At 45.8% G+C, this 27,394-nt stretch overlaps 1 protein-coding gene across 1 annotated transcript in view; it reads left to right on the top strand.

Moving 5' to 3' along the window:
- The window catches only part of LOC137328820 (insulin-like growth factor-binding protein-like 1), a 67,411-nt gene that overhangs the window by 17,465 nt on the left and 22,552 nt on the right, over positions 1-27,394 (top strand). Inside the window, exon 2 of the mRNA XM_067994367.1 lies at positions 24,435-24,544. Coding sequence (XP_067850468.1) covers positions 24,435-24,544 — 110 coding nt within the window. The remainder of the gene's footprint in view (positions 1-24,434; positions 24,545-27,394) is intronic.

The raw sequence follows: 27,394 nt of genomic DNA, 5'->3' as shown, positions 1-27,394 counted from the left end.
TGGAGGTGATCGTGTTCCCATGCATCTACTGCCCATGTCCTTCTAGGCGGTGGATGTCGCGAGTTTGGGAGATGCGGCCGAAGAAGCCTTGGCTTGTTGCTGCAAGCAGCAGATTAATAAAACAAGCAGGTAAATTTAATACAGTAAATGGGCTAATTTAATAAAATAAATTGGTTAATTTAATAAAACAATTTAATTTAACAAATCGAATGGGATAATTTAATAGAACAAGTGGGTTCTATTTATTTCACTTATTTAATACATTTTATTTAGTTACTAAAATAATCAGATGAATTTCATAAAATAAACCAGGATAACGTAATTTAAAAATCTGGGTTAGTTTCATAAAACAAGCAGGATAATTAAATAAAATAAATGTCATAATTTAATAAATGTATTGGCTAAATTAATAAAACAAGTAGAATCATTTTTAAAAGGGTTAATCTGACAAAACAATCAGGTTCATTTAATAAAATAAATAAAATAAAATAATTTATCAAAATAAAATGGTTAATTTAATAAGAACATTAATTTAAAAGAAATGGAAAATATAATAAAGCAAGCAGGTTAATGTAAAAAAATTAATTAATTAATTTAATAAAATTAGTGGGTTAATTTAATAAAATAAGCTGGTTAATTTATTAAAACAAATTATCTAATTTAATAAAATAAGTGTGATAATTTAATAAAACCAGTAGGTTATTACAACAAACAAAGCAAATTAATTTAATAAAGCAAGCAAGTTAATTTATAAAAGTATATGGATTAATTTTATAAAACAAGCTGGCTAAGTTAACAAAATGAATGGGTAAATTTAATAAAAGAAAGGCCAATTTAATAAAACAAGAATGTCAATTTGCTAAAAGAAATAGGCTAATTTAATAAAACAAGCGCGTTAACATAATAAAAAAAAGTGTAATTTAATAAAACAGATTATTTAAGAAAACAAGTAGGTTAATTTAAGAGGTTAACGCCTCCTTTAAAATTGAGAGAGGAATTTGATGTGAACATACCAATCGTTCATACAATAACATCTCCGACAGTGATTTACAGACTATGATGAGAAGGCAAGGAGGTGGAATTGATCTCTGACTTGTTATCCATGAGTCTTTTCATGTTCTAAAAATTCTTGTATATGTTCTTAACATTTTAATGCTTGTAGTAATTGATGGTTTAATTATCTGGTGTCATTCAGTTAATGTTGTGTTTAATAGGAAGATTGAGCAATAGAGTAATTATCAGAAATACTACTTTACTTCAATATAAATGTGTATAAACATTACACACACTGCTTTATCTAGCAGCATACTGTCAGAGTTTAGCTTAAATCATCTCTCTCTCTAATTTCTCTGCCATCTCCTCCCCTTTGTCCTCTCCAAGCTAATCTTGTCCATGAGGCCCAACTCATGCACTCTCAACCCTATTGCCACCAAACTGATGACCAACCATCTTCCCTTCCTGGGCCCCCTTCTAGCTGACATTGTAAATGGCTCCCTCTTCTCAGGCATTGTTTCCCCCTCCTTTTCAAAACCAGTAACATTGTTGTTTTCACACCAGCTTGGCAGCCACTCTTTTATATCATCCATTTTCCTGGGTCAATTCCTCCCTTTATCTGAACACTTAAAGTGTACCAATGAACATCAGTTTGCTTTGAGTCTTAAGGTAATTCTTGGGTATGCAACTTTTAAGGCATATTGGGGGGGAAAAAAAAAATTTGATAGGGCCCATTTTTGGGCGCAGGTAGCGGGATCCGTTATCACCCCGCGCCCAACAGCCCCTACGCAGGCAGCACATGAATTTCGAGCTGCCTGCTACTTACCATGATACCTCCGTGCAGCCAGCGCTAGAAGCGCTGCTGAGAGGCTGTGCGGAGAATAAGGAAGTCGGAAAGGGGGCATGCTCAGTGCTCGTCATTGGCAGCCTGCACCTTTTAAAGGTACAGGTGTACATTTTAAATGGGATATGCACAATCCACTAGGAGGAGGGAAATATGGCCGCAAGGATGGCAGGACCGGTGCAAAAGAGGGCCCCATCCTTCTCGGATGATGCACTGGAGGCCCTGGTGGAAGAGGTGGACGAAAAGTGGACCAACATGTACCCGCAGGGTGGCAGGAGACCCTCCAGACTGCAGCTCCACAGGCATTGCAGGCTGTAGCCCAGGAAGTGAACGCCAGAAGCATGGCACCACGTACGTGGGAGCAGTGCCGAAAAGAAGTTCAATGATTTGACACGAGTGGTCAAGGTGAGTGAATGCAAGTGTCAAGTGGCACATCCAACCAACTGCACCACTGCTCCACACATCACAGCCCCTGTCACCCATCCAGCAACAAACACTGCCCATCCACATGCAATGCTGCACTCGGCATGCTGCAACTCACCTGCACATCATATCACACTTGCAGGCCACGCAACCACCACTCACAGGTCACACGCACTGGCAGCTATTCGACCATGACAGGCACATCACCCACACGCCTTGCAGGATACTCACTGACACACTGTCCTCTGTCTTGCCGGAGAAGGTGGCGCATAACAGCCAGCAGCAGGAGAGACCTGAGGGAGGACAGGAACACTTACACATCCTCACCCACCTAGAGGGGTCAGTGCTTTGGATCATTGGAGGGGTCGTCGCTGCAGCCATGACAACATGCCGTGCTGGAGGTCCCGATGAAGGGGGTCTCTGCATATCTAACGCTTCTTGTTTCCCACATCTCCCTCCTCCCATAATCTTTTCTGACTCACGTGCTGCAGATGCTGTCAGCACACATGTCTTACTTGCTCCTCTCCCACCTCCACAACTCAACCTGTTTCCCTTTGTCATTGCAGATACCCAAGAACACATGGCGGCACCAAGGAGGAGGAGGAGGAGGGAACACTGAAGCCACACCATCACTCAATCTGACAATCGCTTCCACCAGCTCAGAGACTGACACTGTGCGTCGTTTAGAGGCTAGTTTAGAGGCAGGAGCTGCACGTGGTGAGACACCGATCACAAGTCGCAGGAGCCGGAGCAGGGGGAACGGATAACACAGATGCCAGCTCACCGGAGGGCGAGGTCGCTCACTAGTTCTGCTGCAGAGGAGTCAGATGAGGACCTCAATGGGCCAGGCTACAGAAGACGGCTGATGGACATATGCCACCAAATGCTTGGGGCACTGGAAAGCCTGTCAGAAAGCCTGCGCACAATGAGAAGGCGCATGGAGGAGTCCAGCTCCAACTTGGCGCAGGGCTTTGCGCAGAGCTTGGAGCCCATCCTTTCCAACATGGAACGGGTGGTCACCTCCATCAGCACACCTGTGGAACCCACCATGATGCAGCTTCTGATGGCCGATGTCACGGCTTCCGTTGCAGCACAAACCGATGTCATCAAAGGTCTGCAAGCTACGGTTGCTGCTCAGACTGCTGCAATGGAAGCTCAGACTGCTGCTGTGCAAACTCAGACTGGGGCTATCGTGGCTCTGGGGACCACTGTGGAACGGGGCTACCAGGGCGTCACAGCACTCCAGCAATCCATTCTCCAGCTGATCACCAGGATTGCTGAGGCTCCGCCCCGGGAGAATGGCAGTGGCGCCATGGCAGTCGGACCTGCTGTCCTCTCTCAGGACGACAGCCTTCCTGCTCCCACCCCTACTATTCTGCCAGTGCCCTTGTTGTTGCCTATCGGCCAGCCAAGCCAGACTGCTGCAGCCCATGCTGAGATGGTGCAATCTGAAGCCGGGCCCTCCCAGCCCAGAGCTGCCTTAGGTCGTCCTCCAAGGCCATCTACACGATCCTCCATTGAAGGCCAGCAGCCTCCCACCACCCATGCTCCAGCCACTGGGGAAGCACCTCGTAGGAGCACTAGGAAAGGTAAAGACACACTAACAACAGGCACTAAGGCAATGCACAAGGATGAATAGAATCATAGAACTGTTACAGAACAGAAGGAGGCCATTCGGCCCATCGAGCCCGCATCATCTCTATGCAAGAGCAATCCAGCCAAAATCACTCCCCCGCCCTATCCCTGTAGCCCTGCAAATTTTTTCCTTTCAAGTACTTATCCAGTTCCCTTTTGAAGGCCATGATTGAATCTGCCTCCACCACCCCCTCAGGCAGTGCATTCCAGATCCTAACCACTCGCTGTATAAAAAAGTTTTTCCTCATGTCACCTTTGGTTCTTTTGCCAATTACCTTAAATCTATGTTCTCTGGTTCTTGACCCTTCCACCAATGGGAACGGTTTCTCTCTATCTACTCTGTCTGGACACTTCCTGATTTTGAACACCTCTATCAAATCTCCTCACAACCTTCTCTGTTCCAAAGAGAACAACCCCAGCTTCTCCAGTCTAGCCACGTAACTAAAGACCCTCATCCCTGGAACATTCTAGTAAATCGCATGTGCACCCTCTCTAAGGCCTTCACATCTTTCCTAAAGTGCGGTGCCCAGAACTGGACACAATACTCCAGTTGTGGCCGAACCAGTGTTTTATAAAGGTTCAACATAACTTGCTTACTTTTATACTCTATGCCTCTATTTATAAAGACCAGGATCCCGTATGCTTTTTCAACTGCTTTCTCAACCTGCCTTGCCACCTTCAATGATTTGTGCACATATACCACCAGATCTCTCTGTTCCTTTTAGAGTTGTGCCCTCTAGTTTATATTGCCTCTCCTCATTCTTCCTACCGAAATGTATCACTTTGCATTTTTCTGCATTAAATTTCATCTGCCATGTGTCCACCCATGCCACCAGCCTGTCTATATCCTCTTGAAGTCTATCACTATCCTCCTCACTGTTCACTGCATTTCCAACTTTTGTATCATCTGCAAATTTTGAAATTGTGCCTTGTACACCCAAGTCCAAGTCATTAATATATATCAAGAAAAGCAGTGGTCCCAGCACCGACCCCTGGGGAACACCACTGTACACCACCCTCCAGCCCAAAAAACAACTGTTTACTACTACTCTCTGTTTCCTGTCCCTTAGCCAATTCTGTAACCATGTTGCTACTGTCCCCTTTATTCCATGGGCCACAATTTTGATGATAAGCCTACCATGCGGAGAGATAATGGGCGCTAAATTGCACACTGATTGCATGCATTTTCTCCTTACTTTTCTCCTTACTTTACATGCTTCTGGTGTTTGGTATTTGCTCATATGCTAACTCCTGTGCCAAGCTGGCGTCCAGCGCACGTCACACTGGAGATGTGCATGCGCAGCCAAGACGCCATCATGGCACCCCAAGAGGCCGCGTAGCGCCGAAACAACGGGCGCTACACCACCCAATTTAGCGCCCATTATCTCTCCCTACGTCGTTTGCCCCTACATGGGGCGCCATCATTGAGTCCCTTCCTGTCCCCTTCAGTAGCCCTTCCAATCTTTTTTTTATATACGCTGCTCTAGCTCCAGGTAGATAACTCACCGTGCTGTGGGTATTGTTGATCTAGACCAGGGGCGTATATATATATATATATATATATTTCCTGTTTGCTGATTTGTCCTGTTTAACTTTTGTGGGCATGGAGGTTTGAAATGGCTATTGTTAGCACTATAGTCTTAATGATGGATAAATCCTAAAGCAGAACACCCAGATCTGTTAGTGTTGATAAAAAGAAAAAAAATTACAAGTGCTTGCAAGCAGCTTCTATTAGTTTTCTAGGGTGGCATCTATGCAGGGTATAACATGCTGCTGGATGGTTTAAAAGTGATGTAGGTTCCAAGGCTTTGTTTGAAATGCCTGCTGCTTTGCATATGATTCATCTGCCAAACCTACTGAGCAAAATGTGCCCAAACACAACATTCAGCTCATTAATGACGAGACGGTTGATAAGGTGTAGGCTTTTACCTGCCTGCAGTTATATTAATGTTGTGCTTTTGTAAGTGTCTGGTCCTATATTTTGAAAGAATTTTTAAAGCATGTTTGAAAGTTACACCTCACTTCTTCATTACCACTTATAGCTGTAAATAGGATTGCGCTAAGCTGAGCATTTATGCAATGGACGGGTAAAATTTAGTGTGCGTGATATTTGTAATTCTTGCCCTTGGATGAGATCACAAAAAAAAATGCACATTTGGCAGTGGTTGGATGGCTTGCCAGCTGGAGTGAGACAACTCAATTGGATGAAAGATTTATTCCGGATGAGATGCATGATCACAAGTGCACAAGGCTTGAAAAATCATTTGCAAAAGCTGGTCAGCATCCATGGTGTTAGCCATGGCTCAGTGGTAGCGCTCTCACCTCTGAGCCAGGTTGTAGGTTTACGTCCCACTCCAGAGACTTGAGCACAAAATCTAGGCTGACACCCTTGTCTTTCAGATGAGATGACGTAAAAGATCCCATGACACTATTTCCAAAGAAGAGCAGGGGAGTCCTCCCCGGTGTCCTGGCCAATATTTATCCCTCAACCAACATCACTAAAACAGATTACCTGGTCATTATCACATTGCTGTTTGTGGGACAGCACTGTGTGCAAATTGGCTGCCGCGTTTCCTACATTACAACAGTGACTACACTTGAAAAGTACTTAATTGGCTGTAATTCCTAAAGTCATGAAAGATGCTATATAAATGCAAGACTTTCATTTTTCTCTTTTTATCCTCCAATCAGAAAGGGGCTTCTGTTGGGTGCCCCTTAAAATGAGCAGACAGCAACTATGTCAGGACTCGATATGTCCCTTTTCTCCTGCGATAGAGACGAGCGCTGGAAGTCTTTTGGCCACTGTTTTTGGATGCAACATGTAGGTTCCTATGCCAATACCATGCTCACTACTCCAGGCCTTTAAGTTTCCTGTTCAAGCTTCCGTTCCCCTCCTTCAGCTGAACTTGACATTCTTCTCTCTCTCCAACTCAGTTCAAGTTGGCACTCTTCTGCCCCCCCCATCCCCGCTTGTTAATGCTTTCATTATCCCTCACCACTCCTTCTCAGTTAATGTTGGTATTTTCACAACCCAAAACACCAGTTTCTCTTTTTCCTCTCCCTGCTTCTGCTCTCATTCCTTTTCCCATCATTTCCTTTGCCTCTCCCCTTTATTGCCATCTACTTCCCTCCCTCTCCTCTTCATTTCCCCCTCTCTCCCTTCATCACCCCCTTCCCTGTCCCCTCAGTGCTGCTGCTGATGGAAATGATTCTGGACACTCCATCCCATAGACTGGAATTCCATTCTGAAGAGAATTTCAACTTAAAGAGACTGAAGCTCCTTCCAGTAGCATTGGGAGTGGTGCTGAGGGGAGGGGGTCCAGCCTACATGTCAGTAGAACCATAGAACCATAGAAAAGATACAACATAGAGTGGGCCATTCCACGCCGGCTCGAAGAACAACCAGGTGCCCATTCTAATCCCACCTTCCAGCACCCGGTCGGTAGCCCTGCAGCTTACAGCACTTTAGGTGCAGGTCCAGGTTCTTTTTAAAAGAGTTGAGGGTCCCTGCCTCTACCACCAATTCGGGCAGCGAATTCCATACACCCACCACCCTCTGGATAAAAAAGTTTTTCTTCATGTCCCCTGTAATCCTTCCGCCAATCAGCTTAAATCTATGTCCTCTAGTTCTTGAACTCTCTGCAAAGGGAAACAGGTACTTCCTGTCTACTCTATCTAGGCCCCTCATAATTTTGTACACCTCAATCAGTCGCCTCTCAGCCTCCTCTGCTCCAAGGAAAACAACCCCAGCCTATCCAATCTCTCCTCGTGGCTGCAGTTTTCAAGCTCTGGCAACATTCTTGTAAATCTTCTCTGCACTCTCTCCGGAGCAATTACGTCCTTCCTGTAATGTGGTGACCAGAACTGCGCACAATACTCCAGCTGTGGCCTTACCAGCGTTTTATACAGTTCCATCATTACATCCCTGCTTTTGTATTCTATACCTCGGCTATTAACGGAGAGCATTCCATATGCCTTCTTCATAACCTTATCTACCTGTACTGCCACCTTCCGGGACCTGTGCACATGCACTCCAAGGTCTCTCACTTCCTCTACCCCTCTCAATATATTCCCGTTTACTGCGTATTCCCTTTTACTGTTTGCCCTCCCGAAGTGCATTACCTCATTACCCGGGTTGAACTCCATTTGCCACTTTTCCTCCCACTCCACCAACCCATTGATATCTTCTTGGAGTCAACAGCTATCCTCTTCACTATCAACTACAGGGCCAATTTTTGTGTCGTCTACAAATTTGCCAATCATGCCCCCTACATTCAAGTCCAAATCATTAATATATACCACAAACAGCAAGGAACCCAACACTGAGCCACATGGCACACCACTGGAAACGGATTTCCATTCGCAAAGACATCCACCGACTTTTACCCTTTGTTTCCTGTTACTGAGCCAATTTTGGATCCAATTCCCCACATTTCCCTGTATCCCATGGGCTTTCACCTTTCTGACCAGTCTGCTATGTGGGACCTTGTCAAATGCCTTACTAAAATCCATGTAGACAACATCCACTGCACTACCCTCATCAATCCTCCTTGTCACTTCCTCAAAGAATTCAATCAGATTTGTAAGGCATGACCTTCCCTGAGCAAATCCATGCTGACTATCCCTGATTAAACCATGCCTTTCCAAGTGACAGTCCTACCTCTCAGTATTGATTCTAATAGTTTGCCCACCACCAAGGTAAGACTGACCGGCCTATAATTGTTCGGCCTTTCCCTTGTACCCTTTTTAAATAATGGTGCTACGTTTGCAGTCTTCCAGTCCTCCTGTACCTCCCCTATATCTAGTGAGGATTGGAAAATGATCCTCAGAGCATCCGTTATTTCCTCCCTGGCTTCCTTCAATAGCCTAGGAAACAATCCATCCGGCCCTGGTGACTTATCAACTTTCAAGGATTCCAGTCCCTCTAGTACTTCCTCTCTCGTTATGTTTACGTTATCCAATATTTCACATCTCTCCTCTTTAACTACTATGTCCGGATCATCCCTTTCCTTTGTGAATACGGAGACAAAATATTCATTTAAAACCCTACCCACATCCTCTGCTTCTACACACAAGTTACCCTTATCATCCCTGATAGGTCCCACCTTTTCCTTAGCTATCCTCTTGTTCTTAATGTACTGATAAAACATCTTTGGGTTTTCTTTAATCTTACTAGCTAATATTTTTTCATGCCCTCTCTTTGCTTTCCTTATTTCCTTTTTTACGTCATCCCTGTACTTTCTATACTCCTCTCGGCTTTCTGCAGTATTTAGTTTTCTGTGACAGTTATAAGCTTTCTTTTTCTGCTTTATCTTGCCCCGTATACTTCTAGACAACAAGGGGGCTCTAAATTTGGCAGTGCCACCCTTTTTCTTTGAGGGGAAGTGTCTGCAATGTACCCGTAGAATTTCACTTTTTAGTGCTTCCCTTTGGCTTGCCATTGATATCTCCTCAAGTAGTTGTATTCAGTCCACTTCTGCCAAATCACGTCTTAGTTCTGTAAAATTTGCCTTCCCCCAATTTAAAACGTTTACTCCTGATTTAACTCTGTCCTTTTCCATAATAATGCTAAAACTAACTGAATTGTGGTCACTATCCACAATATGGTCACCCACTGTCACTTCACCCACTTGCCCATCTTCATTTCCCAGGACTAAATCTAGAATTGCATCCCCTCTTGTTGGGCTTGTCACGTATTGGCTAAAAAAGTTCTCCTGGACACCGATCAAGAATTTTGTGCCCTCTGTGCCCCTCACACTGTTTGAATCCCAGTTGATGTTAGGGTAGTTGAAGTTCCCTACTATTATTGCCCTCTTATTTTTGCACTCAGAAATTTGCCTACATATGTGTTCTTCTATCTCCCTTTTGCTATTCGGGGGTCTATAGTACACTCCTAGTAGTGTGACTGCCCCTTTTTTATTTCTTAGCTCAATCCATATGACCTCGATTGATGATCCATTTAGCATATCATCCCTTCTCACAACTGTAATTGATTCTTTAACCAATAATGCTACCCCTCCCCTCTTTTTTTATCACCCACTTTATCCTGCCTGAAAATTCTATATCCAGTGATATTGAGCTACCAATTATCCCCCTCTTTAAGCCAGGTTTCCGTTATAGCAATGATATCATGCTGCCATGTGTCTATCTGTGCCCTTAGCTCATCTGCTTTGTTTGTAATACTCCTTGCATTGAAGTATATACCCTTTAACCTCGTCAAATTCCTGTGCTGAACATTATTTAACCTTTGCTTCTTTTGCCTTTCTGAGTCGCTAACTATGTAACTAACTGCTTTTCTACTTCCCGTTTCCCGGTCTGAATTTGTCCTATCTGTACCTGCTCTTTGGTTCCCATCCCCCTGCCATACTAATTTAAACCCTCCCCAACAGAACTAGCAAATGCCCTGCGAGGATATTGGTCCCGGTTCTGCTTGGGTGCAACCCGTCCAGCTTGTACAGGTCCCGCCTTTCCCAGAATCGGTCCCAATGCCTCAGGAGTTTAAACCCCTCCCTCCTACACCATCTCTCAAGCCACGCAGTCATCTGGTCTATTCTCCTATTTCTGCTCTCGCTAGCACGTGGCACTGGGAGTAATCCTGAGATTACTACCTTAGAGGTCCTGCTTTTTAATTTATTTCCTAACTCCCTATATTCTGCTTGCAGGACCTCATCCCTTTTTTTAACATGCTCCCCCGTCCCCTCAGCACGTTCATTGAACTGCTTAAATTAGTTGCTGTTGCGATAATTCCTTCCTTATCCTTTTAACAGATTCGTAAAGCTAGAGACAGCAATATGTCTGAGAATTAACTTGAATTATTCTTGTTTCAAAACTTTCATCTTAAACCTTCATACAGAATAATACACATTTAGCTTTACGTCTCAAACCATCTGTGCAGGGAATTTCTAGGGGGAAATTGCAAGAATGGCTTATCCAAGCCTATTCACAGTCTTGAAGGTAGGCAAAAGCTCCTATTGAGTGAAACATTGTATCTCGTCTTATACCATTTTCTTTTATGGCCTAGTTTCTGCTGGATTCAAAGGCTGCTGGGTGCTTTATGACCCCAGCTCTTTGAACAAATTGCTAGACAAGGATGAGATGCCCTAGACCATACCGTTGCTTCCCATGCTTGTTTTTCCCAAGTGATAGTTTTAGTTATACAAACCTTTGATGTTGTGCTCTATAGTCAAAGGAACCTATTGCCTTTTTATATTGCAGTAATCTCTTCTCATACACTCCCCCCACTGCTGTAATCAAAAGCCTGTGTTTTAAAAACCTATCCTTACAGTAAAATGTCTTTGGCCCTGAAATTCATCCTCTCCAATGTTATCAGTGACATTAAGGGGAAAAGACATGATTTTCAAACACATTGTTTAAACTAATTCTGCTATATCAGCTGTTCTGTCTTTGTTCTGTATTAGAATAATGTAAAAACATATCTATATTCTTACAGTTGCAACTACCTACATTTTTAGGCCAGAATTAGTTGTGGCCAACTGTGCTTTAGCAGGCGTTTTACTTTTTAGTGGCCATTGATTTTGTAATTTGTGTGCATTAGAAGTTGACATTGCTAGATTAACAAAGAAACATAGAAACATAGAAAATAGGAGCAGGAGTAGGCAATTCGGTCCTTCGAGCCTGCTCCGCCATTCAATATGATCATGGTTGAGCCTCTATCTCAATACCATATTCCCGCTCTCTCCCTATACCCCTTGATGCCTTTTGTGTCTAGAAATCTATCTAGCTCCTTCTTAAATATATTCAGTGACTTGGCCTCCACAGCCTTCTGTGGTAGAGAATTCCACAGGTTCACCACCCTCTGAGTGAAGAAATTTCTCCTCATCTCAGTCCTAAATGTCCTACCCCGTATCCTGAGACAGTGACCCCTTGTTCTGGACCCCCCCAGCCAGGGGAAACATCCTCCCTGCATCCAGTCTGTCTAGTTCTGTCAGAATTTTATATGTTTCAATGAGATCCCCTCTCATTCTTCTAAACTCGAGTGAATACAGGCCGAGTCGACCCAATCTTTCCTCATACGACAGTCGTCCATCCCAGGAATCAGTTTGGTGAACCTACGCTGCACTCCCTCTATGGCAAGTATATCCTTTCTTAGGTAAGGAGACCAAAACTGCACACAGTACTCCAGATGTGGTCTCACCAAGGCTCTGTATAACTGCAGTAAGACATCCTTGCTCCTGTACTCAAATCCTCTTGCAATGAAGGCCAACATACCATTTGCCTTCCTAACTACTTGCTGCACCTGCATGTTTGCTTTCAGTGACCTGTGTACAAGGACACCCAGGTCCCTTTGTACATCAACATTTCCCAATCTATCACCATTTAAGTAATACTCTGCCTTTCTGTTTTTCCTTCCAAAGTGAATAACTTCACATTTACCCACATTATACTGCATCTGCCATGTATTTGCCCACTCACTCAACTTGTCTAAATCGCCTTGAAGCCTCTTTTAGTTTACCATTAACAGCCATTAATTTATTTTGAATATTTCATTTCTACTGTAATTCTGTGGTTAAAACAAGATCCTCAAAAGGCAGGAAGGTCACTTTTTCTTTCCTTGTACATTTATTTGTGCAATAGCCTGGTGTCCAAACACTGCAGCACCCAGTAGCTCTTTTGCAACTTTCCATGTACAAAGTTTAACAAAAATGCAAATATTTCCTGCCCCCAGGCATGGATATTTATGAAAAGGATTCCGCTTAATTTCCTAATTTCACAATATGTACGTTCTTCAGTTTGTAGGAGATGTAATTTCACATAGTATACCCCTGACGGTTTATAGATGGTTGCCAGAAGGTGTGATTTCACAATGTGAATTTGTGATTTCACAATGTTAATTTAGTGATTTGTGTACATGGATACACAAATCCCTTCACTCCTCCACAGTTCCTACTCTCTCACTATTAATTGTCTTTCTTGGATCCAAAGTGGATGAACTCACACTTTCCCACATTGAACTCCATCTGCCATAGTTTTGCCCACTCACTTAATCTGTCTCTGTCCCTTTGTAACTTCTTGCTCCCATCTACACATACTGTTAACCTTAATAATTCACTGGGTTAACGTCAAAAAGAAGTCACCCAGCCAATTTTAACAGCCTACCGCCCAGTTTCCACCAGGCAGGTAAGATTAAAATCCCCCCGACTGGGACTGGGACAGAACGCTGTGCTGGTTATACAGACAGGGTCTGGGAGAGAACACTGCTGGTTATACAGACCGGGTCTGGGAGAGAGCACTGCTGGTTATACACACAGGGTCTGGGAGAGAACACTCTGCTGGTTTTCAGTAACCTGTTTGTAGCATCACAAAAATAGTTGATTGCAATTTCTGACAGCTTTGGAAATCAGGTTGTTTCCCCAGAATATTAAATATTCTGCTGGTTGAAGTTTCTGCAGGTTACCCATGTAAGTGTTGATTGTAACAGAGTTGTGTTCTAGCCAGTGAATCGCATCACGAATTGTGTTCAAGTTTCTGCATAACTGCAGCCTCTGCTGGATCAAAGATATGACACACGGCAAAAAATACATTGGCTGCTAGTGTACGTTAGTTATTCACTAAATTGTATACACCAGTTACTCACCAAATGGTGTACAATCTCTGCTCACTGAATCATGTACACTGGTTACTCACCTAATGGTGTACACTCTTTGCTCACTAAATCATGTACACTGGTTACTCAGCGAATGGTGTACACTCTTTGCTCACTAAATCATGTACACTGGTTACTCAGCGAATGGTGGACACTGGTTGCTCACTGAATCGTGTACACTGACTGCACACCGAATGGCATAGACTATCTGCTCATGTATGCTATACACTGGTTGCTCACTGAATCATGTATACTGGTTACTGACCGAATGGTGTACACTCTCTGTTCACTGGATAGTGTACACTGATTGCTCACTGAATGGTGTACATTGGTTACTCACTGAATAATCTAAACTGGTTACTCACCGAATGATGTATACTGACTGCTCGCTAAATGTTGTTCATTGGTTACTCACCGAATGGTGTATACTGCCTGTTCACTGAATGGTGTACATTGGTTACTCACCAAATGATGTATATTGGTTACTCACCGAATGGTGTATACTGACTGCTCACCGAATGGTGTACATTGGTTACTCACCGAATGGTGCACTACTGACTGCTCACCGAATGATGTACATTGGTCACTCACCGAATGGTGTACATTGGTTACTCACCAAATGGTGTATACTGACTGCTCATGAATGGTGTACATTGGTTACTCACCAAATGGTGTATACTGACTGCTCACCGAATGATGTACATTGGTCACTCACCGAATGGTGTACATTGGTTACTCACCAAATGGTGTATACTGACTGCTCACCGAATGGTGTACATTGGTCACTCACCGAATGGTGTACATTGGCTACTCACTGAACCGTGCTACATCTTTAGTTGCTCAGATGTTTCCCTGAGAGCCATAGTTGTGATTTCTGGGGCTGGTTCAGCTCTCCACTACCTGGGAGAAGATAATATATGAATCATGCCAAGTTGTTCTGCACATTCTAGAAATTCAGAATGCCTACGAGGTGGTGAGGAGACATCTCCCTGAGCTGTGCTGCAGTGAATGTGGTGAGTGGGAGCAGGTAGTACCTACGTTAGGCTATGAGCTAAGATCTGCTGCTCCCCAAACTTGGGCAATAGCATGAACGTGAAAGGTGTTTTGAAAGGAGCTATCCTATTGTGCGGAATAGTTTTTAATGCAACCATATAAAAAACCTTGTTATGGAATATCTCTTTAATAAGAATTGGTTGATGAGTGCAGGCTTTCTGTTCAGGCTTGTTCTTCTCACCCTCTCAGATGGACTCAGAAATATGTTCAAACGTTTGTTTGGTAACCAAGCCTTAGCATGTGATACCTTCTTTATTCTAGTCTTTCAGAGCCAAATTGCCCAAAACAGGTAGCTTGGCTCCCATTTGTTACTATAAACACTTCACATGGAATAAATGTAGACATCCTGCCAGTACAAGGCAGCAGGCTCCAAGTACTAAATTAGTGATGGTGAAAGCATTTGGCAGCTGACAGCCTGACTGTCTCTGCTTTGCACCATTGGATCTGGCTCCCTGCTCACTGTTTCTAGTTGAATATTTTAAGCGAGCCTACTCCTTGACCAACTTTAAAATCAGGGTGAAATGGGGGGAAAAAGCATGGGGGTCAGTGTGAGAGGAGTGATAGAGACAGGCAGATAGGGTCAGTGTGAGAGGAGTGATATAGACAGGCAGTCAGGGTCAGTGTGAGAGGAGTGATAGAGACAGGCATACAGGGTCAGTGTGAGAGGAGTGATAGAGACAGGCGGACAGGGTCAGTGTGAGAGGAGTGATAGAGACAGGCGGACAGGGTCAGTGTGAGAGGAGTGATAGAGACAGGCAGTCAGGGTCAGTGTGAGAGGAGTGATAGAGACAGGCAGTCAGGGTCAGTGTGAGAGGAGTGATAGAGACAGGCATACAGGGTCAGTGTGAGAGGAGTGATAGAGACAGGCGGACAGGGTCAGTGTGAGAGGAGTGATAGAGACAGGCGGACGGAGTCAGTGTGAGAGGAGTGATAGAGACAGGCAGAGAGGGTCAGTGTGAGAGGAGTGATATAGACAGGCAGATAGGGTCAGTGTGAGAGGAGTGATATAGACAGGCGGATAGGGTCAGTGTGAGAGGAGTGATATAGACAGGCGGACAGGGTCAGTGTGAGAGGAGTGATAGAGACAGGCAGTCAGGGTCAGTGTGAGAGGAGTGATATAGACAGGCGGATAGGGTCAGTGTGAGAGGAGTGATATAGACAGGCGGACAGGGTCAGTGTGAGAGGAGTGATAGAGACAGGCAGAGAGGGTCAGTGTGAGAGGAGTGATATAGACAGGCGGACAGGGTCAGTGTGAGAGGAGTGATAGAGACAGGCGGACAGGGTCAGTGTGAGAGGAGTGATAGAGACAGGCAGTCAGGGTCAGTGTGAGAGGAGTGATAGAGACAGGCAGTCAGGGTCAGTGTGAGAGGAGTGATATAGACAGGCGGATAGGGTCAGTGTGAGAGGAGTGATATAGACAGGCGGATAGGGTCAGTGTGAGAGGAGTGATAGAGACAGGCAGTCAGGGTCAGTGTGAGAGGAGTGATAGAGACAGGCAGTCAGGGTCAGTGTGAGAGGAGTGATATAGACAGGCGGATAGGGTCAGTGTGAGAGGAGTGATATAGACAGGCAGATAGGGTCAGTGTGAGAGGAGTGATATAGACAGGCGGATAGGGTCAGTGTGAGAGGAGTGATATAGACAGGCAGTCAGGGTCAGTGTGAGAGGAGTGATAGAGACAGGCAGTCAGGGTCAGTGTGAGAGGAGTGATATAGACAGGCAGATAGGGTCAGTGTGAGAGGAGTGATATAGACAGGCGGATAGGGTCAGTGTGAGAGGAGTGATATAGACAGGCGGACAGGGTCAGTGTGAGAGGAGTGATAGAGACAGGCAGAGAGGGTCAGTGTGAGAGGAGTGATATAGACAGGCAGTCAGGGTCAGTGTGAGAGGAGTGATATAGACAGGCGGATAGGGTCAATGTGAGAGGAGTGATAGAGACAGGCAGTCAGGGTCAGTGTGAGAGGAGTGATAGAGACAGGCGGATAGGGTCAGTGTGAGAGGAGTGATAGAGACAGGCGGATAAGGTCAGTGTGAGAGGAGTGATAGAGACAGGCGGATAAGGTCAGTGTGAGAGGAGTGATATAGACAGGCGGATAGGGTCAATGTGAGAGGAGTGATAGAGACAGGCAGTCAGGGTCAGTGTGAGAGGAGTGATATAGACAGGCAGAGAGGGTCAGTGTGAGAGGAGTGATATAGACAGGCGGACAGGGTCAGTGTGAGAGGAGTGATAGAGACAGGCGGACAGGGTCAGTGTGAGAGGAGTGATAGAGACAGGCAGTCAGGGTCAGTGTGAGAGGAGTGATAGAGACAGGCAGTCAGGGTCAGTGTGAGAGGAGTGATATAGACAGGCGGATAGGGTCAGTGTGAGAGGAGTGATATAGACAGGCGGATAGGGTCAGTGTGAGAGGAGTGATAGAGACAGGCAGTCAGGGTCAGTGTGAGAGGAGTGATAGAGACAGGCAGTCAGGGTCAGTGTGAGAGGAGTGATATAGACAGGCGGATAGGGTCAGTGTGAGAGGAGTGATATAGACAGGCAGATAGGGTCAGTGTGAGAGGAGTGATATAGACAGGCGGATAGGGTCAGTGTGAGAGGAGTGATATAGACAGGCAGTCAGGGTCAGTGTGAGAGGAGTGATAGAGACAGGCAGTCAGGGTCAGTGTGAGAGGAGTGATATAGACAGGCAGATAGGGTCAGTGTGAGAGGAGTGATATAGACAGGCGGATAGGGTCAGTGTGAGAGGAGTGATATAGACAGGCGGACAGGGTCAGTGTGAGAGGAGTGATAGAGACAGGCAGAGAGGGTCAGTGTGAGAGGAGTGATATAGACAGGCAGTCAGGGTCAGTGTGAGAGGAGTGATATAGACAGGCGGATAGGGTCAATGTGAGAGGAGTGATAGAGACAGGCAGTCAGGGTCAGTGTGAGAGGAGTGATAGAGACAGGCGGATAGGGTCAGTGTGAGAGGAGTGATAGAGACAGGCGGATAAGGTCAGTGTGAGAGGAGTGATATAGACAGGCGGATAGGGTCAATGTGAGAGGAGTGATAGAGACAGGCGGATAGGGTCAGTGTGAGAGGAGTGATAGAGACAGGCAGTCAGGGTCAGTGTGAGAGGAGTGATATAGACAGGCAGATAGGGTCAGTGTGAGAGGAGTGATAGAGACAGGCGGACAGGGTCAGTGTGAGAGGAGTGATAGAGACAGGCAGTCAGGGTCAGTGTGAGAGGAGTGATAGAGACAGGCGGATAGGGTCAGTGTGAGAGGAGTGATAGAGACAGGCGGATAGGGTCAATGTGAGAGGAGTGATAGAGACAGGCATACAGGGTCAGTGTGAGAGGAGTGATAGAGACAGGCAGAGAGGGTCAGTGTGAGAGGAGTGATAGAGACAGGCGGATAGGGTCAGTGTGAGAGGAGTGATGGAGACAGGCGGACGGAGTCAGTGTGAGAGGAGTGATAGAGACAGGCAGAGAGGGTCAGTGTGAGAGGAGTGATAGAGACAGGCAGATAGGGTCAGTGTGAGAGGAGTGATATAGACAGGCGGACAGAGTCAGTGTGAGAGGAGTGATAGAGACAGGCAGAGAGGGTCAGTGTGAGAGGAGTGATAGAGACAGGCGGATAGGGTCAGTGTGAGAGGAGTGATAGAGACAGGCGGATAGGGTCAATGTGAGAGGAGTGATAGAGACAGGCGGATAGGGTCAGTGTGAGAGGAGTGATAGAGACAGGCGGATAGGGTCAATGTGAGAGGAGTGATAGAGACAGGCAGTCAGGGTCAGTGTGAGAGGAGTGATAGAGACAGGCAGTCAGGGTCAGTGTGAGAGGAGTGATAGAGACAGGCGGATAGGGTCAGTGTGAGAGGAGTGATAGAGACAGGCGGATAGGGTCAATGTGAGAGGAGTGATATAGACAGGCAGTCAGGGTCAGTGTGAGAGGAATGATATAGGCAACAGAACAATTTGCATTTATATAGCGCTTTTTATGTAGAGCAATGCCCCAAGGCACTTCAAAGGAGCATAATCAGTCAGAAATTAACACTGAGCCAAAGAAGGAGCAATTAGGATGGGTGACTATAAGCTTGGCCAAAGACATAAATTTTTAAGGAGGGTCTTAAAGGAGGAGAGAGATGCGGAGAGGTTTAGAAAGGGAATTCCAGAGCTTAAGGCCTAGACAATTGAAGACATGGCTACCAATGGTGGGGCGAAGGAAGGGGGGGGATTCAAAAGAGGCCAGAGTTATGAATTATGACATATTTTGGGGCAGATTTGCAGCGGAAAGTAAACTACCAGTTTCTTTTAAGGCCCATCAGAAGCCCACTGTGCCACATTTAAATGGGGTCAAGGGGGCATGGCTAATCCTCTGCCCCATTTCCTGCCAGTTCTGCCCCAAATCCACCCGAAATAATTACTGCAACTATATCAGTGGTGGTAAGAGCTGCTGCATGTAATCCATCAACGAGGTGGATGAGACATTGGGGAAGCCATTTTATTTGCTGCTTCTTTGCCTGAATGGTGATATTTTTAGTACTTTGGGGTTGAGTTAGGACTTTTGCTGTTACTTTTAGTCAACTCTGCTCAAGGTACTGCTTTACACTCTAGAAATGGATTTCTCAATAAGGATAGGAGCTTTAAGCATCAAGTATTAAATAGTGAGGATGCTCGTAACCAGGCAATCCTGGGGAAATGGGGAATCCAGGAGTGATCACTAAAGAACGTTATAATGGGTTACTTTACCTTTAAGATGAAACGGTGATCAAAATAATCTCTGGCTCCTTGGAAGTTGAGCAACTTATAGGTTTTGATGGATCCGTAGTCCCGTTGTTAATTAAAGGTTCCTTCTGAAATTGTTTTGATGCAAAGAATTGTTTCAATCCTTGCACACTCCGTTAAAGAGCATTGCCTCAGATTTTGCCTGGATGGCACATTTATAATTTTGCAAATGGAATATCCTTAACAGATGAGCCTTTATGGATCATTGTGAAAAGTAACAGCTGTCAAAAAAAAATCTATGTGCAGTCCATGGGGCTTCAGGTTCCCTACAGACATCCAAGGTTCCCTCATAATAAGAGAATGTTTGGCAAAAGTGCAGCAGCCTCCTTTAAAAGCACTCTGTTACATCATTAATAAGAAGATTGATTTACTGTGGACTTCATAATAGGCTCCAGCAGTGGCGTTCTCGGAACAGCTTTTATAAAGCCCTCGTTAGGCACGACTTTATTAAAAGGTGAACTCTACCACCTCCATTTCTGCCCAGCTACATGCTGAGCAAGAAGATTTTTTTTGGATCTTGACTCAAAAGGCCGTTTAAGATGGTTCTAACTTAGAACTTTCAGCAGTAAATATCGACAGTGCCTTTACTCTGCAGGATTTCAGTGCTATTTCTGCAGTTTGTGGTCTCTTTGTGCAGAAGTTACTCTACTGGTCTAAATTTAAGAATGCTGTAAGAGGACAGCACTCTAGTTGCACTGCTCTATCCACACAGCTGTCAAAATTGGGGAAAAGCGGAGCTTTGTGCTGCATTCTTAAACGTACACATAGGCCTTTAAGAGGCCAGCACACCTCAAAAGTCTCTGTGAGGGTCTCTGTGAGGCGCAGGACGCGGGAACTCCGAACATAGGGAGTCCTCGCTCCTGGCCCCACGCCTTCTGAAAGGGGAGCCCTTGTGAATCATAGAATAGAATAGAATAGAATCTTGCAGTGCAGAAGGAGGCCATTTGGCCCATCGTGCCTGTGCTGGCTCTTTGATAGAGTTATCCAATTAGTCCCAATCTTTCCCTATAGTACTACAAATTTTTCCTGTAATAAATTTATTCTTTCATCTCGGATATCATCCTGGTACATCTACACTGTACATTTGCCATGGCACCAAGATTCTTCCTATACTAGGGCATCCAAATCTGCACATACTATCTGTGGACTAATCAATGCCTTATACAGATAGGAACATAGGAACAGGAGTAGGCTATTCAGCCCCTCGTGCCTGCTCCGCCATTTGATAAGATCATGGCTGATCTGTGATCTAACTCCATATACCTGCCTTTGGCCCATATCCCTTAATACCTTTGGTTGCCAAAAAACTATCTATCTCAGATTTAAATTTAGCAATTGAGCTAGTATCAATTGCCGTTTGCAGAAGAGAGTTCCAAACATCTACCACCCTTTGTGTGTAGAAATGTTTTCTAATCTCACTCCTGAAAGGTCTGGCTCTAATTTTTAGACTGTGCCCCCTACTCCTAGAATCCCCAACCAGCGGAAATAGTTTCTCTCTATCCACCCTATCTGTTCCCCTTAACATCTTATAAACTTCGATCAGATCACCCCTTAACCTTCGAAACTCTAGAGAATATAACCCCAATTTGTGTAATCTCTCCTCGTAACTTAACCCTTGAAGTCCGGGTATCATTCTAGTAAACCTACGCTGCACTCCCTCCAAGGCCAATATGTCCTTCCGAAGGTGCGGTGCCCAGAACTGCTCACAGTACTCCAGGTGCGGTCTAACCAGGGTTTTGTATAGCTGCAGCATAACTTCTGCCCTCTTGTACTCTAGTCCTCCAGATATAAAGGCCAGCATTCCATTAGCCTTCGTGATTATTTTCTGCACCTGTTCATGACACTTCAATGATCTATGTTCCTGAACTCCTAAGTCCCTTTGGATAGCCACTGTTTTTAACTTTTTACCATTTAGAAAGTACTCTGTTCTATCCTTTTTTGATCCAAAATGGATGACCTCACATTTGTCTACATTGAATTCCATTTGCCACAGTTTTGCCCATTCACCTAATCTATCAATATCGCTTTGTAATTTTATGTTTTCATCTACACTGCTTACAATGCCACCAATCTTTGTGTCATCGGCAAACTTAGATATGAGACTTTCTATGCCTTCATCTAAGTCGTTAATAAATATTGTGAATAATTGAGGCCCCAAGACAGATCCCTGCGGGACTCCACTAGTCACATCCTGCCAATGTGAGTACCTACCCATTATCCCTACTCTCTGTCGCCTTTCGCTCAGCCAACTTCAGATTTGCAATTACCTCCTTGATTTAGTATTCAAAGCCCTTGTGTATAAAATACATATATGCTTTTTAATGGCTGGTTTCACCCGCAATCCTGATTTTAAAGATGTGGTATTTGTGCCCCTAGATATCTCTTTACTCCACTCCATTGACGTTTTTACTGCTTACAGTATCTTTTCCATTATTCTGATCTTTCTTACAAAATGAATTGCTTCATTACTGCGTACGTAAATATGTATACACTGATATAGTTTGTAGAAGGGTGGACAGAGAGTCCCCCTTCGTCCCCTCCTGGACAGAGAGTCCCCCTTCTTCCCCTCCCCCCCCTTACAGGACTCAGCAGATCCTGGCACAGCATTGGCCTGTTTTCAAGCCCTCCTACTGCACTCCCACCAGAGCTGCAAAGGGAGTGCACTGGAAGGGCTGTGAAATTGCAGAACTTATTAGGAGCTTAACTGTACTTGGAAGCAGCTGCGAGCCAATCTTGTCCCATTTCCAATATTGTGCATTGTTAGTGATTTGAAGCAGCCTTGACCTCAGAAGCAAACTCCTGATTATCTGGAAGGACAGTTAATAGGGAATGGTTTATTGTGTCTGGATAGGTGTTCAGTTGGTGATCAAGGACACTACTGTTTTACAATCTTGCCTCCTATTACCCAAATGTACATTTGCCCCTAGATATGCCTCACATGATAAATATCTAGGTTGCAGTCCAGAATCTGGTATAGATAGCAATGCCCCTTCTATTTCTCCTGAACGGTTTAGGGCCTATTTTAACCCTGCCTGCCTGGCGGAAACCGGGAGTGGGCAATTAAAAATGGCCGGTGCAACACACCCACACCGATTCCACTGCCTTCCCGCAGGCTGCAATCTTAACCTGCGAGAGGGACATCCCTGGGGTTCTTCTTTAATATGCAGAGCAAACTCCTATGATGTAATTGAGGTCCGACTGCAATTTTAACCAGAGGCCTGCGCAGGGAAGCCAACCTGGCAACGAGAGGAGCTGAGGCTAGGCGAGCCCCCGAAAGGTAAGTGGCTTTCCCTTTTTTTGTTTCCTTGTGGGCCAGGAGGAGCAGGAGTGTTTCTCCAGGCCCCACAAGGAAACTTTTGGCCTCGACTGCTTACCCTCCGCCTCCTCTGCCCTCTCCCGACACGCTTTCCAACCACTTACCTGAGTGCTGGGAACCGTTCAAATGATCATTTTGAATGGTGGAGCAGGCCCGAAGGGCCGAATGGCCTACTCTTGCTCCTATTTTCTATGTCTGTATGTTCCTTTGGGTCCCCAGTGGTGGCGTCCTGCCACCCGAAATCCCACTCCCGCCAGTTTTCGACGGGAGACTAATCTCCCGGACCTCTCGCTGCAAAGGGCCGGCCGGATTGCCATCCACCTCAGCCTCCATCCACACGACTCCCACCTGGAGTTAAAATCAGCCCTTAGAACTTGCATATATATGGCGCCTTTCACATCCTCAGGGCCTCACAAATGCTTCACAGCCAATGAAGTGTTTTAGAAGCCATTGTAACTCACTCTCACAACCACCTCACAAACAGATTGATAAGAATTGAAACCCAACCCTAAATGAACAAGGCTTGACAAAGGGGGGGATCAACTATTCTGTTTAACACACTGTGGACCAGGCTGCTCTGAAACTGCAGCTTGGTAATGGGTGACGTTAACGGTTGATGTTTTTTGCACCATATTATTCCAAAACACAGTGTCTGATGCTTTTTATGAATGTCCTCCATGGTTTTTTTAAAGGTCACAATCCATGGAAATGATTCAGTGCAGTTTCTTTGCTGTTGTGGGTTTCTGCCACTTTATGAGACAGATCATTTCGCTTCAAATTGAAAGTAGTTTTGGGAACAAACATCAAAACCAGAACTTAAACAGCATGGTTTTAATCAAAGAAAAGAACATCTGATTCTCAAATCCAGAATATTGAATCATTATTAAACTACTAATGTCATCCATTATTTGAATGTTAATGCAATCTATTCTGTCAGTATATTTCTATAGAGATTGATTGGCAAAGTCCTTCCTTGCATGAATGAAAAGTGAATACAAGAGCCCATCTTTGTGGGTAATTGAAGTCTGGTAGATTCCACTTTACGTCATGGATATCCCAGATGATCCTATCCAATTGAACAATTGCACTGCCGTCTAGTTAGTAAAGCAAATATTACATGGGGCAATATAATAAGCACAATGGTGTAGATAGAATTTGTTCCAATAATTCTGAAACTAATCTTACACCCAGTCCAGTTGGACCTGTTAGATCCCACAGCAAATAGAAGGTTGGCAGCTGGTTTTTATTGTGTTAAACGCTGTTAGACCAAGGGAATAATCAGGGACCAATCGAGCCATGGCCCACACTCCCATTGTATCTCCAGCGGGAGTGTGTCAGAAGGGAACATAGGAACAGGAGTAGGCCATTCAACCCCTGGAGCCTGTTGCACCATTCAATCAGGTCATGGCCGATCTGTACCTCAACCCCATATACCCGCCTTTGATCAAATCCCTCAATACCCTTACCTAACAAAAATCTATCGATCTTAGTGTTGAAACTGACCCAGCATCCACAGCCTTTTAGCAGAGAGAGTATCATATTTCCACTACTCTGTGTGAAAAAGTGCTTCCTGATTTCACTCTGAAAGAAGATCTATGTCAGCCAGCAGGGGGAGCAAATAATTCATTTTCACTCTTGTGTCGTTCAGGAAAATATCTCAACAAGTAGGAAAGATCAAGATATACAAAACTCACAACTTGAGACTTCAAACTGCTGCATTCGTACAGAGTCTTCAGTGCACTAATGGAGCCAGATTAAAATATTTCCTTTATCTGGAATGTAAATATTTCAATCATTTGCTCTTTCACAGCTCCCGTGATCATATTCTCACCAAAGCCAGTCCAGAATGTGACTGGTGCCCAAGTCTACTTAGCCTGTGAAGTGAAAGCTGTTCCGACTCCCATTGTCACTTGGAGGAAGGTAGGACATGATTCAGTTAACACTTTGCAGGATGCCTGCTTGTTTCTTCAGTGAATAAATTCATGTGAAAGAGATGGATAATGATGATAGGTCAATGCAGTAATTTAATTTTCAGAACTTTTATTCTGTAACAAACGGCTCTTTTCAGGTTTTAGGCCCCAAATTATCTGCTTTCTATTTCCAACATTAAAAGCTCTGAATTGTGAATGTGACAGTGAAATCCTCAACACTTGTTCATTTGTTGATGAGGACAGGCATCCACGCAAATCCTTTCGAAGCATAAATTGGTCCCCAACATGTAATCTGCATTATCAGTTGCAGGAATAATCCGTAGGTGACATCGTGTGATGCAAAAACCGAGACGGACAGTCCTGTGCCAAGGCAGACAGTCCAATACGAGACAGACAGTCCAATAAGAGACAGACAGTCCAATATTATGACAGGAGTCCAGTAAGAGACAGACAGTCCAATATTGCGACAGACAGTTCTATGAGACTCTGACACACTCCTGCACTCTCACATCCTCCTGCACTCTCACATCCTCCTGCACTCTCTCATCCTCCTGCACTCTCACATCCTCCTGCACTCTCACATCCTCCTGCACTCTCTCATCCTCCTGCACTCTCTCATCCTCCTGCACTCTCTCATCCTCCTGCACTCTCACACTCCTGCACTCTCACATCCTCCTGCACTCTCACATCCTCCTGCACTCTCACACGCTGCTGCACTCTCACATCCTCCTGCACTCTCTCATCCTCCTGCACTCTCACACGCTCCTGCACTCTCTCATCCTCCTGCACTCTCACATCCTCCTGCACTCTCTCATCCTCCTGCACTCTCACACGCTCCTGCACTCTCTCATCCTCCTGCACTCTCACATCCTCCTGCACTCTCACATCCTCCTGCACTCTCACATCCTCCTGCACTCTCACATCCTCCTGCACTCTCACATCCTCCTGCACTCTCACATCCTCCTGCACTCTCTCATCCTCCTGCACTCTCACACCCTCCTGCACTCTCACACTCCTGCACTCTCACACTCCTGCACTCTCACATCCTCCTGCACTCTCTCATCCTCCTGCACTCTCACACGCTCCTGCACTCTCTCATCCTCCTGCACTCTCACATCCTCCTGCACTCTCTCATCCTCCTGCACTCTCACATCCTCCTGCACTCTCACATCCTCCTGCACTCTCACACGCTCCTGCACACTCACACCCTCCTGCACTCTCTCATCCTGCTGCACTCTCACATCCTCCTGCACTCTCTCATCCTCCTGCACTCTCACACCCTCCTGCACTCTCTCATCCTCCTGCACACTCACACCCTCCTGCACTCTCTCATCCTCCTGCACTCTCACATCCTCCTGCACTCTCACATCCTCCTGCACTCTCACATCCTCCTGCACTCTCACACTCCTGCACTCTCACACCCTTCTGCACTCTCTCATCCTCCTGCACTCTCACATCCTCCTGCACTCTCACATCCTCCTGCACTCTCACACTCCTGCACTCTCACACTCCTGCACTCTCACACCCTCCTGCACTCTCTCATCCTCCTGCACTCTCACATCCTCCTGCAGTCTCACACTCCTGCACTCTCACACTCCTGCACTCTCACACCCTCCTGCACTCTCTCATCCTCCTGCACTCTCACATCCTCCTGCACTCTCACATCCTCCTGCACTCTCACATCCTCCTGCACTCTCTCATCCTCCTGCACTCTCACATCCTCCTGCACTCTCACATCCTCCTGCACTCTCACATCCTCCTGCACTCTCACACCCTCCTGCACTCTCACACCCTCCTGCACTCTCACATCCTCCTGCACTCTCACACCCTCCTGCACTCTCACACCCTCCTGCACTCTCACATCCTCCTGCACTCTCACATCCTCCTGCACTCTCACACCCTCCTGCACTCTCACACACTCCTGCACTCTCACATCCTCCTGCACTCTCACATCCTCCTGCACTCTCACATCCTCCTGCACTCTCACACCCTCCTGCACTCTCACACCCTCCTGCACTCTCACACCCTCCTGCATTCTCACATCCTCCTGCACTCTCACACCCTCCTGCACTCTGTCATCCTCCTGCACTCTCTCATCCTCCTGCACTCTCTCATCCTCCTGCACACTCACATCCTCCTGCACTCTCTCATCCTCCTGCACTCTCACATCCTCCTGCACTCTCTCATCCTCCTGCACTCTCACACGCTCCTGCACTCTCTCATCCTCCTGCACTCTCTCATCCTCCTGCACTCTCACACGCTGCTGCACTCTCACATCCTCCTGCACTCTCACACTCCTGCACTCTCTCATCCTCCTGCACTCTCACACGCTGCTGCACTCTCACATCCTCCTGCACTCTCACACCCTCCTGCACTCTCACATCCTCCTGCACTCTCTCATCCTCCTGCACTCTCTCATCCGCCTGCACTCTCTCATCCGCCTGCACTCTCTCATCCGCCTGCACTCTCTCATCCTCCTGCACTCTCACACCCTTCTGCACTCTCTCATCCTCCTGCACTCTCTCATCCTCCTGCACTCTCTCATCCTCCTGCACTCTCTCATCCTCCTGCACTCTCACACTCCTGCACTCTCACATCCTCCTGCACTCTCACATCCTCCTGCACTCTCACATCCTCCTGCACTCTCACATCCTCCTGCACTCTCTCATCCTCCTGCACTCTCACACCCTCCTGCACTCTCACATCCTCCTGCACTCTCACATCCTCCTGCACTCTCACACCCTCCTGCACTCTCACACCCTCCTGCACTCTCACACCCTCCTGCACTCTCACACCCTCCTGCACTCTCACACCCTCCTGCACTCTCACACCCTCCTGC

The sequence above is a fragment of the Heptranchias perlo genome, chromosome 1 (assembly GCF_035084215.1).
Source record: "Heptranchias perlo isolate sHepPer1 chromosome 1, sHepPer1.hap1, whole genome shotgun sequence".
Lineage (NCBI taxonomy): Eukaryota > Metazoa > Chordata > Chondrichthyes > Hexanchiformes > Hexanchidae > Heptranchias > Heptranchias perlo.
Note: the sequence above shows the minus strand (reverse complement) of the source record. Positions and strands in the feature narration are given on the sequence as shown.